General features: G+C 42.0%; 1 protein-coding gene across 1 annotated transcript; it reads right to left on the reverse strand.

Annotated features, from left to right (window-relative positions):
* Nucleotides 1-3,397: 3,397 nt before the first annotated feature.
* SLAMF7 (SLAM family member 7) lies at nt 3,398-18,299 on the reverse strand. Its single transcript, XM_041003261.1, has 7 exons — nt 18,183-18,299; nt 9,689-10,021; nt 7,879-8,151; nt 7,574-7,693; nt 6,623-6,723; nt 5,138-5,200; nt 3,398-4,583 (listed from the first exon to the last, which is right to left on the reverse strand). Exons 1-7 carry the CDS (start codon nt 18,235-18,237, stop codon nt 4,512-4,514), a joined length of 1,017 nt encoding a protein of 338 aa, XP_040859195.1. The 5' UTR covers nt 18,238-18,299; the 3' UTR covers nt 3,398-4,511.
* Between the last annotated feature and the right edge of the window lie 528 nt (nt 18,300-18,827).

An 18,827-nucleotide genomic window follows, 5' to 3' on the forward strand; every position in this document is an offset into this window, starting at 1 on the left:
CTTACTAGTGACAAGAAAGGGGTTTTTATTTTCCACACTGCTTGTAAGCAGTTGTACTTAGCTTCAGATCTGTGTGTGTGTGTGTGTGTGTGTATGATGTCTTTTCAGATCACAGGAAAGTGTCATGTTCCAGGTTGGCATAGCCTCACGCATCTCTCTTTCAGACCTGTTATCACTGCTGACCATTGGAAAGATCATTAGATTGGCCTCACCCACTAGAATGCAAACAGAGGCCTCTGTTTTGGTCCACTATTGTATTTCTTGTGTTCAGGCTAGTGCCTGGCATTCAGTGATGTTCAATAAGGACCATTGCTAGAGTGATTGAGTGAAGGCATGCATGCACAAATGGCTGATGACCTTCTCAAAGTTGTATACATACCTTCTTGGGTCCCTTACCCCATCCTCCCAAGTTTTCTGTACTTGAAAAGCTGTTGGCCACAGTAGTTGCAGATCAGAGCCTAAGGGTTGCACATGTGTGTGTGCACATGCATGTGGCTTCTCACCCCAATGAGCTGGTGGTTTCCTCTGCTGCTGGCTGAGCTTGTAAGCCAAAGCCTCATTTTGTAGCTAGCTTGGAAATCTTCTGCTTTAGTCTCCAGACTCCAAGTCTTTGATCTCCCCAGGATCCCACTGCATAACTGTTGAACAACAGTGGCGAGTAAGGGGTGGTTGGTGGAAGACAGAGCAGCTTGGGTCATCAGTTCCCTTGATTCGCCATCTGAATTTGCTCCAGGAGGAGCAGATGCTTTAGAAAGGCACTGCGGTCCTTTTTCCCCTCCCCCATCTTCACACTCTGACCCATTCCACTGCCTGTGGCCCCCTTTCTGAGCCGCAGTAATCATTTCCACCGATCAGCAGTGGAGGGGTTTCTTCCATCCCACCCTTCCTCCCTCAGAGGGGCACTTTCCGCCCTCATCACACCCTCAACATGAGAGTCTCAACCCCTCTTTATGGGCAACATTTTTTTTGTTCTCATTACATACCTATTTAAAAAGTTCTTCTGTTTAAATGTAAATGAGTTGGAGGATCAAGAAGAGCAAAAGCGACTCACCCAAGCTTTCTCCACACAACTGGAGTGTTAATATTTTCAATGTTTTTCTCTCAAATTTTTGCATCCACAAGTATTTTCAAATATCATTACAATCATACAGCACAATGAATTTTATACTCCACTTTTTCCATGTGTGTTGTCATACTCCCCCCTGGCTCTTTAACCGGATATCCTTAAGGTCTGTCTATCTTTGACTTTGACCTGTGTTTAGACCCTCAATTAGTTCTCAGAATTTCACTGTTCCATATGAGTAAAATAAAGCATGTTTTTGTGTGAGCCTCTCAGTGTCAAAAGACAATGAAGACGATGTTATTTAAGGGTGCCCATGACAATTGTGCTTTGCAGTAGAGGAGAGAGATCAGCTCAACTCTCTCACTCCCATTCTTGTCCAAGAAGCTGTGTTATTAAGTTCTTTTAACATTTTGGGATGGCTATGGAATAAATCCCACTTTCTCCTTTATATCCCCACTCCTTTTTACGGTAAACAAAAGGGCTCTTATTTTAAGGGTTGATTCTTCTTGTGTCCCTCACTGACTGTTAGGAAGTTTTGACCCTTGTTCCCTTTTCTAAGTGTCATGGATCATGTGACTCGCTTATTCACTGCTGCAGGCTACACCAGAGAGCCTTTACAGACAAGAAAACAGAGGCTCAACCCAAGTCATAGCCAGGGTCACTGCAAGGAAGAGGATCTAATCTCAGGCCTGTCCACTCCCAAAGTTAATTCCTTGCCTCTGGTCTACACCAAGACAGGAAGGATCCAGTCTCCCCAGCATGTGAGCCCTCTCACCCCTCCTCTGTAGTGGAGAATGGTAGAATGGGCATTCTATGTATTCCGACCGTGTGTTACATTCACTGAAAATTCAGACAAGTCTTCTTCTTGGCCTCTATTTGAATATCTGCCAACTAAACATAAGTACTCCAGACCATCTCTCTTCACAGAAATTCTATGAATATCTACTGGACAATTTTACATGAAAGTAAATCAAGGGATTGTAAGATTGGTGGAGTTGCTGAATAGTGGTGAGTGAGGGGATACTAGAAATTACTGTTTTGGGGAAGTTCTGGCAAGTGCAATATGCAATAGGGTAGTGAAATCCCAATGATACATTTTTTCCAGTAGAGCTAGATCTTACCTAGAAAGGCTATGGTCATGGTTTAGGAATGCTGTAAATTAGCTTATGGATTTGTTTCTTTTTCGACAGTATATTGAGGGGCTCACACTCTTGCCTAAAGGTTCAACTGGCTCTGGGCTGGAGGACAGAAAATGGTGATGCTTGGTGAAGAAAATAGAATAATTTTGATTAAAGAACCAATATCACTGATTTCCCTTTTTCCTCCAATCTGATTTGATATGACACTTCTTTGCTGAACATTTTTATATTTGCTTTGTCAAGGATTTTTTACTCATTTTAATATGTTAAACTATTTCATAAAATACTATTTATCTTGATTGCTGAGATTTCAGTGGCCTTTAAATTCTGTGCTCTGATGAATACTTCGTCTTGGGTCCTAAAATGGTATATAGTGTCACAGTTGAGGTGACATCAACAAGACGTCGGTGTTGGACAAGCTTCAAGCCCTGGCTTTCACTTCTGGTTCCCTTGTAAATGGTTTTCCCTTTCAATGTTTTTCTTCACTACCCCACCCTCCTAATATGTTTGTGAGACTTAGGAAAGGATTAAAAACACTTCTCAAGACATGCTGATTTTATTAAAATGAGAAACTTGGTGGTGGCAGGGGGGTTGCATATTTGGTGTAATGGTTAAGCCACTGCTTTAGACAATCATATTCCAAACTGGAGTGCCAAGTCTGAGTCCCCACTTCTCTGTCACTCCTCTTGCAGTCCAGCTTCCTGCTAATGCACACCTGTGATGGTCCCCAAGACTCAGTCTCTGCCATCCATATGGCAGAGCCAGTTTGAGTTCTAAGTTCCTGACTTTGACCAGGTCCAGCCCTGGCTGTTAAAGACATTTGTAGAGTGAGTCAGCATGTAGAAAATACCTCTGCCTTTCAATCAAAATGAATATGAATTTTAAAATTTTATTTCTGTCTTTCTAACCTAAATTATATTAAAATTACAAACACTCATAATATCTGTCACATAATTCATTCCTCAAGCATGGTTCAGGCAGGAGGTGGGTCTGGCTATCCTCCTATTGTCTCAGTTTAGTGGACTGCATCCTACTATTAATTTCCATTTCCTCTCAAATCAGGCTCAGCCTGTTTCTCCAGTCTCTGCTGCCTCACTTTTCTCTTGCAAGTTTATTTTCTTTTACCTTGTCCCTCTTACAACAGAAGCCTGTCCCCACCTCACCCCCTACCATTCCAGAGATATTTTGTGCTTTCACAAGGTTAAACAGACTTTGTCCTACTTGAGTTCCTACTGCCAGCACTGGGACACCAGATTCCTTCATGGCTCCAGTTAAGACATGTGTCAGGGAACCAATCAGAAGCAGCTTGCCCCACCCCCTCTCTCCAGGTTTTTACTTCTTCAAAAGAAGGTGAGTTCTATTGCAGGCAGGGATCAAGTTTGTTTCATTTACCAGACTGTCTTAGTACAAGTTCTCAAAAAACATTTGCTGAGCAAATTAAAGATGTGAAAGGTTTTCCAGTAATCATCTCCCAAGCCACCATTCTTTGACCCCTGATTTCCTTTACTAGGTCCAAAATGTGCCCTCTGTTTCCATTTCACCAATGAAATTGGCTCCTATACAAACCTTGGTCCCAGGCTATTTTCCTGTAGCCCAAGAATATAAATAAAGTTAGTGCTGGAGGTCTTTGTCCTTGTCCAGGTCCATCTATGAGTCTCAGTCAATGGTGCCAACCACTGTTTTGGCCTGGATTCTCCATCTTTCTGTACTTTGGCCTTCAAGTCCTATATACTCAATTCTCTGGCCAACTGTGATCAGGTCTACTAAAGCTGCCCATTAAAGATGTCCATGAGGAACCATTTTCTCAAGATGGTGTCTTGGCATAGCACAGTACCAGGCACCCAGTACTGAGGAGTCAGTATCTATACCTGGTTCTGCTGGACTTGCTATTCCCATATATCTGGCCAGAAGACTTGCTCTCCTGGCAAGCAGACTCTTGGCATATTCTGACCTCCAGCCGTGGAGTGAGATGGGATGCCAAGCCTTGGCTTGGAGCCGTTATTAATGCAACAGAGGCTATCATTAATACCAGTGACACTACTTTACATCTCCATTTCTACAAAATCTCTTCTAAGCTGCTTTCTTGGGGTTTTCTGACAAGCTGACAACCACATTTTCAGGAAGAAATGATTTCTCTTTTAGAGTCTGAGTAGAGGTAAGTAGAATTATGAATTCTTAAATGTGAAAGCTAGTTACAAGCTGGTGTGTTCTAGAAGTCAGTGCTCTTAATTCTTCCTTGATGCTCTGGTCAGGTCACTGACTGCTCCTGTCATTTTCTTCTGGGAAGGACTTGATGGAATGCACTGCTTTTAGATGACATTCTCAAAGCTGACTTGCCTTGCTACGTCTGGTATCCCAGGCAGCGAGTGCGGATTCTCCACCTGCGGGCAGACAACAGGAAGCAGCATGGAGTTGGGTGGGACTCCAGATCATTTTCTATCCCAGACACTGTTTGTTTGTTTTCTCCAAGGCAGCTAAATACAAACCCACCACACCTTTACTAAGTCAAGTGATCTCACTATCCTCTCCATCTTTTCAGATTTACTTTGGAGAGGAAGGAAAAAACAACAGAGAATCACCATTGCCTCTGCCACGTGTGAAGAAGTAAGTCTTAAATCTTACCTCCTGCTACCTCCCGCCCCTAAGGACAGTTCATGCCAGGGCCTTTTCTTGTTCAATGACCTCAATGGGAAGTCTTCTGATGTTCTTTGTCATTCCTTTTATTTATTCCTGATCACTCCCATTTGACTTCTAAATTACATTGTCTGCTATTCCCTAGATTCTTATATAACTCTAAGGAAAGGTCATGGGGACTTACTAAGTACACCATTTAATATCAGCGAAAGTGAGATTCCTAGGGTCTAATAAGTTTTAAGCTAAAATAGGAACAAAAAAAGGGATATGGTAAATAAAATCCAAGTGTAAAATATTTTACCTTTTTTGGTATCTGTACAGTAGAATACAATATATTCTCAGGATCTTCTTCTGAGGTTTTTTTCTATTTAAAAATAAACAACAAAATAATTTGTTCAAAAATAAATTGTCACTTACTCTCAATCACATAGGAAAGGCCAGAGAGATATTGTGACTGCAGAGAGGGGAAAATGGAAGTGGGAAGAAATGATAAGAGGGAAGAGAGGGTTCTGGAATTGGGATGGATAGTGAGAAGGAAGTATTCCTATTGGTGATTGCTATTTCAGTAACTGTTAATGCATTTCAGGGTGTCATTCTTTTAATTCAAATTTTTAAATTTCTTTTGTTTATTACACTACTTTTAACTGTTGAAGTTAGATGAATTTCAAAAATATATAAGAAACCTGTTTCATCAGCTATGAGCCTCCTAAGGTGGAGTTTTAAATGAATTTTAAATCATTGTTTTAATGTTGCAAATACACATTTCTAACAACCAAAGGGCTTTTGGTAAGTATGACTGAGGAACGAAAGAAAAAATAATTATTTCATCACTGGAAAAAAAATACTCTTGTTGGGTAAGTTTATTCCTGGTACCTCTAGAGAAAGGCATCTGAGCGGGAGGAAGAGAGATGACAGGATCAGTTAGCCAGTGGAGGGGAGCACAGAGCAGTCTCCCTTATGAAGAAGGAAGCAACTCCCTGGGCACTGGTTACGTTGAAGTGGGAATATAATGCCCCCGTTTTGTAGGTGTGAATGCAGGTGACTGTAAGAAGATACAAGCTGATCAAGGGATACCAAAGGCTGGGGTACAGTTGGAATTTTGAGGCACCAAGATGATCTTATTTCTTTGCTAAATGTGCCAGTGTGAAAAAGGGGGCTCCATGCCTTCTAACAGGCCCTCACACTGGAGTACAGTGATTGCTCCTGAGGAGATGTTTCAGTTGCCTACTTATTTCAAATCTCAAAAGATGTGTTCTGCTCCATTATGATTTTCTTTTCAGAGTTTCCTGTAAATTACATCTGTGTTCACTTTGGCTCAGGCAGGTAAAAACGTGGGAACCTTGAGTGTAGACAGTCAAATGGGTCCTCTGCTGGTGACATCTCTTTGTGTTACCTCACAGGAAAAGGCATCTCTGAAGCAACCAATCTTCTGACACCATGACTCAAATGTCATGTCAAAGTCACCGTTCTCTACCCACAGTCACTTGCAAAAACAAATCATGTTGTTTGAATATCGAGGGGGAGAAGTGACTCATGTAACCTTACAGAATGGGTCAGAACCAGATGCTTCAGAGGCTGTCAACTTCTGTACATAAGATAACATAAAGTCACAAGGGTGGAGGTTCACCAAGTACAAACTCAACAGGTGCACTGAGTTATAACGGCTATAAACACTTGTCTCACCTCCCCATTCTCATGGTACCCAAACTTGTGGAAATTTTTTGAGTAAAGCAAAGATAGCCTCAGAGTGGAGGGCCATGTTCCAGAAAAATGGAGAAGGACTCACATCAGAAGATGAGATTGTGGCATACTCCGAGTTCTCTCCAGAATGTGGGTGGAACTCAGGACTTTTCTGGTGAGAATTTGTTCTCTTCTTTTCCATGAACTCTGAAACCAAGTTGGGTGATAGTCAAAACCAGGCTCTCCTACTCCGTACCAGTCTTACAGGCTCACTGCTTCAGTTGATGAGCTACTCAGGCTGTCCAACCATCCAAGATTCTCTGTAACACAAGTCTTCCAGGGTAGGAGACTTTCTAGTGCTACAGCTTGGAAAATAGTAGAAAACCATGCTGAATTTGTCATTTTTATCACTTCCTGACCCTTGGACTAAGTTAGTCACAGTGGAAAGCAGAGATCACAAATACTTCCAGAATGCTTGCAAGAGGGGTGAGAGACCTCAAAGCCTGCCAAACACACCCAACAAATGCATATGTACGTATGTGACATCATACCTGAACAGTATGGATGGGAGCCCAAGGTAACAAGTCATTAGGGTTCTGGGACAAACAGCCTGGGATGCAGGATGGAGCAAGAGAGGACAGCTTTTCAAGGAGGAATGTATCTGGATTCAAGTGGGGAATTAAAGAGAAGTCATAAGGTTGATCAAAGACAAAGAATTGGAACTGATTTGGGGGAAAATCATAAGAACAGACACCGAGACAGGAAGCGTTAATTGGAAGATGCTGGTCTGTTGGACTGAGAGTTAGAGGCTCTTTGTTCTGGGGGAAGAAGCAGAGCAGAAACTGAAGAGGACCCTGTCATCAAGAGAAAAGAAGCCCAGCACTTTTTATGTTCCAGAGCTGAGAAGTACAGATTGCTCATGGGCTTCAGGACAGCAGGACTATGGTGTCTTCCTCCCCGAATCCTCAGTGCAATGCACTGAGCCTGGCACACAGCTGGCCATGTACTTGGGGAAAAAGGATGGTGAGGGTGAAGATAAAAATCATATACGCTTTACCTTTTTCTTTCTTTCTCTGTGATCTCCAATGAACCAGCACCGGAACAAGGAGAACAAGCGTGATGGGTACCAACAGGAGACACAAGAAGAATATGAAGAAATTTGTGTCACCAGTGACACCTTTAAAGAGAGAATAGATAAAGGCTTAGGAAAAGTCAGCTAGGGGACATGGCCCAACTCCTACAGCACCTGCCTCTTTCCTTCCAGCCTGGTGGTTTCCCAGTGGCCTCCAGTTTTCAAGCAGTGTCTGTTACCTTGGAGAACAGGATATAATGAAACCTTGGAGAGAAAGGGAAGACAGTCACCTTCACAGAGTTTCCTGGCAAAGATGGGTCGGGAGAAGTTGCTGCTGATGGGGTTACTGGCAATGCAGATGAAGCTCATATCTCTTTCCTCCAGACTCCAGGAAATGGGGAGGAAGGAGCCGTTATAGGACATGTTCATCATCTGCCCTTGGGCCTTCCAGCTGTAGGTCACATTTTCTCCTTCTTGCTCCATGGAACATGTCAGATTGGTCATGCAGGTGCCATTCTTATTGCTCTGCAGAGCCATGGTGACTTTGGGCTCTACCAGGTACTCTGTGAAGGACAAAGGACAACCAGGAATAGGAAATATGTCTGTATATATTTAGTCTCCTGGAACCTTCTGTGTTTCACAACTGGTTTTCATACCTCAGGTTTTTTTTTTTCAAAACAACTGAAAATATTAAATCTCAAATACAATAAGAATGTTGCTCTGTGATGCATGCATGCATTGTGGTCCAACAGGTTAAGTCCAGCCACTTGCGATTCTAGCATCCCATAACAGAATGCAAATGTAAGTCCTAACTTCCAGCTGCTCTGCTAATGATATACTCAGGTAAGCAGCAGAAAATGGCCCAAGCGCTTGAGCGCTGGCCATCTAGCTGCATGTCCAGAGCATTCTGGGCTCCTGGCTTCAGCCTGAACCACTCCTGCCCATTACGGTCATTTGAGCAGTGAGCTAGTGAAAGGTGTGTGTGTGTGTGTGTGTGTGTGTGTGTGTGTGTGTGTTTTCCTCTGCCAGTCTACATTTCAAGTAAACAAATAAATCTTTAAAAAACAGAAGGAAAGTAAAAGAAAATACTACTGCCTTTACTAGCATAGCTGCACAGCAAGCATTTGCTCAATGCATTTTAGGTATCAACCAATTTTCCAATTTTTTTCAAAGCTTCCTTTTCCCTGTTCTTGGGCTTCCCTGAAGAGACTTATACTTTTACCCTCAAGAAAATAGCATGGGAATGCTTTTTGTTTCCCTCTTCAAGTTTAACTTATCTTTCCCCTCCAATGAGGTGAAGAGAGTGTGACACCAGTGATGCATCTCTCTCTGCTTATGAGTTTGAGCTGACAAAGCCTGCTGTTCACATGGGCTGTGGAAGCTCTTGATTTCCCTTCCCCAGCTCGTTTGCCTGAAAAATGCTTGTCTTCTGTTCCCTTTGGTCATGTTTATATAAAGATGCACGAGGAATTTTCCAAACGTTCAGGAGAAAATCGTATTATGAAAAAATGATGCATGATTTCTTATTTTGTATCTGTCAAGAGACATTCATATTGTAATTCCATTTTTTTGGAAACTTTCGAAAGTACCCTTGGGGGAGGTGGAGCAAGGTTCACAGTGCGCTTCCAACAAACAATTCTGGAGGCCCATTTCCTGGTGTTCCTGTTACTGCTGCTCAGCTGCTCCTCCTTGCAGCTGGTTGAGTAGCTTCAGCTAGCCTGGATAGGTTCTAGCATCTCAGCCAGGGGCAGCAGCAAACATTTTTTTTTTCCTATTTGAAAAATCTTTCCTTTAAAATATTTATTTACTTGTTTGTTTAACATTTGAAAGGCAGATAAGGACATATGGAAATCTTTCATCTGCTGCTTCACTCTGTAAGCAGCTATCACAATAAGTCTGTACAAAGGCAAAATTGGGATCCTGGTCTTTCATGTGGGTGGCAGTGTCCCAACTACTTGATCAATCAAAAGCTGCTTCCCAAGGTGCATGTTAGCTGGAAGCTGAAATTGTAAACAGCTAGAATTTAAACCCAGGCATTCCAATATAAGATGCAGGCATCACCTTACCCACTACCCCACCACTGAATCTGAGTCGTCTCACCATAGACATCCAGCTTATACTTTTGGATGAAGGGATTCTGGGAGGATGAACTGTGTATTTCCACACGGTAGGCACCCGAATCATTCTTCATCAGCTTATCGAGTTTCAGGGAGTAGTTTTCACTTGTGAAGTTCATCCTATCCCTGTTACGACTTTGAGTCACTATGATCTTGGCTGGATTGTTCTCCATGGCTGGCTGTATGGTGGCAAGAGTGACTGTTTCGAAGGTCCAGACAATACTGTCAACCGGCTCTATGGTGAAATTCAGAGGAAAAGTCACAGATCCACCTAGGGCACAGACCAGCTCCTTCAATTCTTCTGAAGCGTCCAACACTGAAAAATCACAAAAGACACAGAAAACCACAAAATAAGCCCAAGTTTGCCTTTGCTGCAAATAACTCACCTCCTTTAAGTCTGGGGAAGAATCTGATTTAAAAAAAAAATCTTAGTGTAACCCAAACAGGCCTTAGGAACTATTTCGATATACCATTTGTTGACAGCACTGGGATTAGAACACATGGCTTAGAGGGATGATTGTAAGTGATGCTATCTCAGTTTCAGGTGCCTGATACTGAAAAGGCTAAGCTCTGTAGAAGCTAAGCTCCCTGTGGAAACCCAGGTGAGTATGTGACACGTTACTGGGGGTTGCAGGGTCAAGCAGAGGAGTTACCATGCAAGTCTTCCTTAATAAATGCCCTGAACCCAGCTGGGTTTGAACTTGATGAAGCTGGCCTTGACCCTGGAACCATGGTTCTTAAGCATGGGTTAGAATGTTGTTAAGTGAGCTTCATGTTCCTGATGATGGTGATTCTTCAGAAGTTTGAGGATGATTTAATCTTTCTTGTGATAGATTAGGGTGGTTTCAAGGTGACCTTCAAATGTGGTCCTTCTCTGCTTGCATTCTGATGTGCTTGAGGATGAGGGGAAAAGGTAAGTGACAAGAAACCTTCAAAATATCCAGGTTAATGTGTGACACTGATCTTAAACTATTAAGAATGTAATAGGGCTCAGTGCAGTGGTCTAGCAGCTTAAGTTCTTGCCTTGCACATGCCAGGATCCCATATGGGCGCCAGTTCTAATCCTGGTGGCCCTACTTCCTATCCAGCTCCCTGCCTGTGGCCTGGGAAAGCAGCTTGGGACCCTGCACCCGCATGGGAGACCTGGATGAAGCTCCAGGCTCCTGGCTTTGGATTGGCTCAGCTCCGACCACTGCGCTCACTTGGGGAATGAATCATTGTACGAAAAATCTTCCTCTCTGTCTCTCCTCTCTGTATGTTTGACTTTGCAATAAAAAATAAAGTAAATGTAACAGTTTTGTTTTTTCAAGTTTTTTTTTTTGTCAAAATATTGGCCTATTTCAAAAAGCAGGGCATGCAAGAAAACATCAGTAGTAGCTGATGTAGCTCCTAGTAGAAAATATTTAAGGACTGATGAAGAAACTTCCAGAAGTGGCCATCTGGGCATTTTAGGTGAGCTGAAACAGGGAACAAACATCTTTTGCCACAAAGATATGAGGCAAACTGCTGTAGAAACACAGAGCTCTGAGAGAATTTATATTGGGAGTAACAGTTTAAAGTGTCTGCTGTGATCTCATTGAACTATTAACACAAACCTTTACGGACAGGTGTGTTGCATTCCTCTGTCAGGTCAGTTACCTGAAGCACAGTGGTGTTAAGTGACATACTCAGACTACATACTAATTGACAGAACCCACATGAGTCGCGATTGGGTCAAGACTTTCAATGGCATATTCTATGCAAACCTCTTTATAATTAAATAGTAAAGAAATGGAGAATTTACTTAAGGTTCATAGATCTGGCAAAAATAAAACTAATTTTAAGGGTATGCTCTCAAAAGTAGCAAAACCCAAAGTTATTTTCCCTTCTTCCTTTTAACATACTGTGCAAGGAGGAAATTTTAAGGCATTTTATTAATCCCAACATGGAAAGCACAAAAGGAAAAAAAAAAAACAAGAAAATATTAAAAAGCCAAGAAAACAGCCAACTTCCCAAATTCTGACAGGTGTTTTGAGTATTGAAATGACTCTATAAAAAGACTGTGTTATGGCTTCCAAGGATCTATGTGTTTGTGCATTGGTGGGCCCTGTGCCCATTAGAAATAGTCAGAATTCAGGGTCCAGATTGATAGCATAGTGGTTAAAGTCCTAGCCTTACATGCGCCGGGATCCCCTATGGGTGCCGGTTCTAATTCCGGCAGCTCCACTTCCCACCTAGCTCCCTGCTTGTGGCCTAGGAAAGCAGGCAAGGATGGTCCAAAGCCTTGGGACCCTGCACCCATGTGGGAGACCCGGAAGAGGTTCCTGGCTTTGGATTGGTTCAGCTCCAGCCATTGCGGTCACTTGGGGAGTGAACTATCAGATGGAAAATCTTCCTCTCTGTCTCTCCTCCTCTCTGTATATCTGCCTTTCCAATAAGAGTAAATAAATATTTAAAAATTAGTCAGAATTTTATTTTAGGTCAGTTTTAATCCAGTTTCTATTCATTATTTATACTCATCATTAGAATTATTTATTTTTCTTCTGATTCCAAGAGAAAATAAACTCAAAACTCTTGTGACTCTTAAGCCTTTTATCTCTTATGCCTAACTGATCCTATTTTATTGACCAAGCACTTGGGATGTTTTTCATTTAACAATTTACTGTTGTTATAATATGATTTACCCCTCTAGCACTGATGCTTTTCATGTTTTTCCTAGGAGAAAGACAAATTCTTATACTGATCTATCTATATATTCAAAATGACTTCCTTAGAGCTATATTCCATTGGTTCTTGCCAAAACTCATTCTGATCAGCGATCCCAAATGACAATTAATGGCCAAGTATTAAAGGTTTACTCCATGCTAAGCATGTAGAATAAAAATTAGAACTAATATTTAAAACAATCCAGCAAATTAGGTGTTTTGAACCTATGACACCACAAGCGAGAACCTATAGGGCAACCCATGGGACAAACGTGATCCAATACTTGTTTATATAAACAGATTACATTACAACACAATCTTCTTTATTTACAGATAATTTAAGGATACTTCTGAACTGCAAAGGTTGAGTCATATAGTTGCAATCCAATTCATAGTGCTTGCAAAGCCCAAAATACTCTATGTCTTTATAGAAAAGTTCGTTAAATCTTGAGTTTATGAGAAATAAATTTTTGATAACTAGATAACTTACCCCTGGGCACAAAGCTGGTAAGTGATGAACTGAGGATTTAAGTAAATATTTTGACAGCTCAGAAAATTGCAACTTCTGGTTTAATTTGTAGGATCCCTGGAATATGCAATAGCCCCAGTTCTTTCCCTCACTTTCCTTCCACGTCCCTTTAATAGGCTAAGGTGTGAACTCCAAAGCTCTTGGGCCCATTTGGCCCCACATTCTCCTTTATGTAGTTTGATGACTTTCCTTTAAGCACAGATGGCTCTGCCAGTACCCTAAGGAGGGGAAATTTGGTGCACCCTTTTCAGATTGACCTGTTCCGGTCTCTCCTTGTCTGAGGTTTGTAGCAACTTTTTGCTAAATTTATTCCTAAAAGCACTACTTTCTCTTCTGAGTAAATTCCCCACTCCCCACCCACACATTATCATTTATCAGTCAGTACACATATATTTTAGATTCCTCAAGCCTGTATCAATTCATCTTGTTCACCACTTTTTCTAAAATTTGCTCTTTCCTCTTTTTTGATAACAAGGCCAGCATAAGTGTGTTGACTGCTGTCTCTTTGATCATTTCAAGAAGTATCAAAACTAGCTCAAGGTGATAAATTCAATTTTATTTTGAAATTTTGTTACTATGATTATTCTTTTACTTCAATAAGAGACTGAACGTGTGTGTATTTTGAAGTCAAATAGAGATGATCCCTTGCCCTGCAAGTGATACAAACCTTGAACTCAGGCAACCTTCAAGTTATTTCATTTTCACATTAAGTTTTAGGGAGACATTTATGGCATACATTAATTTGTTTCTTACTTCTGTATTTTATTAAGAAAAGAGGTTTGTTTATCCTTTAGTTTAAAGAGTCTGTCAGTCTAAGATTGGGCAGCCACATCTGGTTGGCCTTTGGTGAGGCCCCCACAACAATATCACAACATGGAGATGAAATGGAGAGTACTGGCCACACGAAGAAAGAACAAAAAGCCAGTTGGCCTCACATTAAGCAGCTTGCTCTGGAGAGAGCTAACTCTGTCCACGAGACCTTGCAACGATGATGTCCCCAATGTCTAATTCCTTTCACTAAGTCTCACCTATAAATGTTCCACCCCCTCAACACCACCAAGGTGGCAGGAGGGCAAGTTCTTAGTAACGAACTCTTGGGACACAAACCACATGCAAACCATAGCAAAGTGGGTAAGTGACAAAACTGTAAGGATGTTGCTTTAATGCTTCAGCACTTGTGCATGCATTAAGAGCAGATACTCACTTTTCAGCACATATGACACAAAATTCTCGGGGTGATTGCCAAAAGATATGAATCATAACGAGGCATAAGAAAATTTCTCCAAATTCCTTGTGCTTTGTTAGAATGAAATTGGAAGGTGAAGTAGTCAGATTGCCCACACAAACCTCAGGACAGGTCTTTAAGGAACAGAGAATGAAAGGAGAACTGCCTTTTTGCTATTTCCTAATTATGGCTTTAGAGGACAGGAACAGGGTTGGTTAGTCCTGAACAGTGTTGCTTCTTCTACCTAGGTGTCTGTGAGACATGGACTCTGAAACAAGAGACCTGTCTTTGCAGGTGACCAAGGCTGACTTGATACTTCCATTTCTATGATGACTTTCACCACCTGCAAGGTGTGGGACATTTATCACTTGCCCCAGCCAGTCATCCTTTCCAAGCATTTCTTTTGTTGCCTGTTTATGCCAGGCATTGTTTTTAAATAAAAAAATGAAATGGGGAAGCAAATCAGTCATGATTGCTGTACGCATGGATTTAGCAGTCACTAGATAACTACATATGTCATAAAAAGGAAAGTAACAGGTATTGTGAAAATCTGTAACAGGGAGGGAGCTGAACATGACCTGTGGGATCAGAAGATTCAAGAGAACAAGTGGCTACAATACCTGACTGTAAGATCCCAAGGGAATGGGTCCCATAAGGCTCAGCCATTCTCAAATATCTACCTTCCACCTAAGCCAGTGTTTCACCTCTTGCTCATTATATAGCTGCTAAATAGTTTCGATAAGACTGATCAGCACGTGGCTCAAACAGTGGCCCTTCCTCCTTGGAAGAGTAATTGGTTTTGAAACATCATGGGTTGGTCAGATCTGAGAGAAGGCCAGGACTTCGGGGTTTTGTTTGTTTTTATTTTTTATTTTTCCATGATACAGTTTTGTAGATATAGGAATTCCCCTTTCACCTCCCCTTCCTCTTTTCCCATTCTCTTCCTACCCCACACCATTCTCCCCCATATTTTTGCAATTGTATAGTCTTTTGGCAACAGTCGCAAGAACTTCTCTCCTAAAGCCAAGATGACAGCATAGTGCTATGGTCAGATAGGAAAGCCGTGAAACTGCAACCATGAATATGGATTTGACAGCTTTTATGAGATGTATTGAACACTTTCAAGGAGGGAGGGAGTAGGAGTTAGGGACAGGACTACGGTCATGAGAGTCAGGCTTTGAGGGAGCCTCACATGCTTTGGTTTCTTTCCTGCAAGGATAATTCAAAATCTGAAAAAGTGATTTCGTCAACTGTCTTTGGATGGTGTCTCGGCAAATGCTCTAGAAGGTTAAAATGGCAGTGAGCATCCCACAGCCAACTTGCCTTGAAGGTGAGCTGAGCAGAAGGCCCTCCACTGTCCATCCTGGCCATGCTTGGATGATCTTGCATCAGAAAATCAGCCTACAGACACCCTCTGGAAAGGATAAGGGTAACATCTTTTCTGCTTCGTCACGTCCCTTTCCTCTTGCTTGTCACCTCCTCACTTTGTCCTATTTCTTGGAGGCTCCAGAGCTGAGCGGAGGGAAGCAGCCAAATTGCAAGGAAGGTGCAACACCAATGCAGCCAGAAGCCTAGGGTGATGATCTAGGAACAGGTGTTCAGGGAGAAGAGGGTAAGGCCTATTTGCTGCTCAGTAACCCAGTCTCCAAGCTCATCTTTACACACATGGTGCCTCTATCAGGACAGAATGCACCAGCATGCTGTGGTTCCCTTTTCACAGAAACCAGAACTGGGGGTAAGCCTGAGAGCTCCTTAGCTCAGTTCTGTTTTACAAATGAGGAGGCTGGGACGCCGAGGGTTATGAGGGTTATGGTGATGGGTCCCGTGTCAGGAGAAGGCCAGGATAAAAAAAATAAATAAATAAGACTGCTTTGGCAGACCTTCCCAGTCTGTGTCGTATCCTGAAATCTGTGACAGTGCCTTACTGTACTTTGGGGGCCCTTTGAGGGAGGCATACAGGGAGGAATATAAGACAAGGGGTTACATGGCAACTGCTATGGAACTTGCTGTCCTTCAGAGCCAACACGATTTGGTCACTTGTGTTTATCCATCACAATCACTTATTGTATTTGTTTATACATAAAATTTCACTTCATAGTAGAAAACCACTGCACACAAAGTAAAAAAAAAAAAAAAAGAAAGAAAGAAAATTTATAATCTACTGTTCCTTACTCAATGTCTTCTAAACAAATGCCCCTGAGAAGAGCACCATATGTGAAGATCACATGTGACATGGACAGAACAGATTCACAGGTGTTCCAACTCCCTACAAGAAACAGTCCCATCCTAGCCCACCACACTCCCATTCAATTCCTCCAGTACACTGCCATCCACTCATCTCCTGCTCCTTGGTCCTTGTTTCCTTCATGTTGTTGCATCACATTCCCAAAACAGAGCTCTTTGCTTTTATTAGCTTTTCTTTGTTTTCCTGTCTTGAGTTCATGTACCCAAAGAGGGAAGCAACCCAATTGACTCTCCCTGTGGACCATTTAACTCAAAGACATGTTTATTGAGTGAAGCAGTTTGGTATGACAAGAACATAAAATCTTGTCCAAGAAATTTGATCTCTGTGTGCTTAAATTTTCTGTATCTGTGAAGAGGAGTATGATATCTGCCTCACAGGCTTCTGGGGAAATTGTTTGAGAAATGCTCTGCTTACAGTAGGAGCTTCATAAGTGGTGATTACTATCATAACTATTTAATGTATGACATCTCATTGAAAACACAAGAATTCTGCAAGTTGGAGTTCATCATCTCTTACGCACTTGAGAAAGGCATGCCTCAGTAACTTGCTCACAAGAATGTAGCTACTAAGCCACACCCAGGTTGTCCTTTCCTAAGGCTAGTCCTTTTCCACTGCTCTCTCCACTGGAGGTTCTAGGACAATCTCTGACTCCTTGCAATTGCAGGAGAAACACCACAGGACTGCCTGGAACCCCCTGGAGAGGGCAGACTGGCACCCCAGTGGCAGATTTTCACGCTTGTTCCCTGTTATTCACAGTGCAGGTTTCAGGTGAGCACCTGGAACTTTGGAAAGCACTTCCACCCTCCCCAACTTACCTTTCTCAAGTTCCGTTTCTGATCATCACTTCCGTTTATGGAGTAATTTTAAAGAAACAGCCTCTTTCGGGACCACCTGCTCAGAACCAGGTGCTCCCTAAAAATGGAAATATCTGATATATTCAAGAGGGTTTAAGTCTGCTGATGCTGCCCACTTAGTGAGGCCAAGGGACAGATGGGCAAGGACTGAGAGTGATGACTGCCTGTGCAGGGTTTGAGGCAGGTGACTGCAGGTTAATATGGGTTGCACATAAGGAGCAGTTAACAGCAAGTCCTTAAAGAAAGCTCACATGGAATCACCCCATGAGTATGATGACAGGAAAGACATTGCTCTCTTCTGGGCCTTCTGAGTCTTCATGAAAACCTTGAGGATGATAAACTATTCAGAGGCTAGCAATACCTGAGGCAGGTACAGAAAAGCTCTCCATTTGGCATGAAGCTAAATATAAAGTGACTATGAATGGTGAGAGCTGGTTTCCTAAGCAAAGATCAATTGCATTGCTTGCATCAAGAAAGAAAAATTCAAGTGGTTTCTTTCGTAATAGCAATTTAAAGCACACTGATAAAAATATATTCAGAAAATATGCATATAAAATGTATTTCTAAGTGAACACACACCTTTAACGTTTAGTTGCCTCCCATTGGAGGGAGGGCTAGAAGAGAAAAAATTATGAAACCCAACTCAGCATTCCTCAGCCAACTTAGCAGAATCTGCATCAGAACACACATTTTTCTTTTACTCAGCATCACTTCCCTCATCCTTTAGCTCCCTTTGCTACTAGGAGGAGCAAGGTTTCCTTGCTTCTACTTCAGACTCTTCCTGTGCTCTAGAATTCAGAAGTCAGAAAATGATAAAAAGAAGTGCTAGAGGGAACAGAGACTGCTGAGTTGAGGCAGAGGATCCTGTTCAATCCAGAAACCTGGAGCTGCACTTCAGGATGAATACAATCAGAATGGAAGAGGGCCTAGCTGGACTCACCTGGGAGTTGGCAGAGAAGAAAGATGAGGATGGGAAGTGTTGGGAAACCGGCCATGTTGCTCTGTGGATCTCAGTCACTAAGGTGCGCTCAAGCTACTAGCACTCTGATCCTGAGAGAGCTGGGTTTTAACAGGTAGGAGGGGTCATAGGACTGAAAGTGTAATGAGTCATCTCTTGCTTCTCAAAAACAGCAATCACATGAGGTGTACGTTCCATCAATATTTGAGGAAAAGTAAGTTAAAACCCCAAAGTGATGAAATTATGTGAAGAATATAACTTGAAGAGGTTCTATTCTGTTCTGCTGAACCACATAATCTTTCAAAGATTTGGAAGGTTAGCTGAGGCACACTATAATAATAACATTGCTTGAGTTTTCTAAGCAGTGGGAACTTTGTTAGGAATATCTGCTTTCTTTTATTTATTCCCTGTAACAACTCTGTTTTATAGCTGAGAAAATAAAGATTTGGAGTGTACTGCAATAAAAACAAGAAGTTGTTTTAACCAAGAGAACTGTTATGAGAATTAAAACCAAAGCCACCGAGTAGGAGAAGATGTTTGCAGTGCAGATATCCCATGAGGATCTTATATCTGTAATATATTAAGGGGGTCTATAAATCAATAATTATGCAGAAAATCCAGTGATCA

Source organism: Ochotona curzoniae, unplaced genomic scaffold (genome assembly GCF_017591425.1).
Source record: "Ochotona curzoniae isolate NIBS_2020 unplaced genomic scaffold, NIBS_Ocur_1.0 scaffold_2683, whole genome shotgun sequence".
NCBI classification, from domain to species: domain Eukaryota; kingdom Metazoa; phylum Chordata; class Mammalia; order Lagomorpha; family Ochotonidae; genus Ochotona; species Ochotona curzoniae.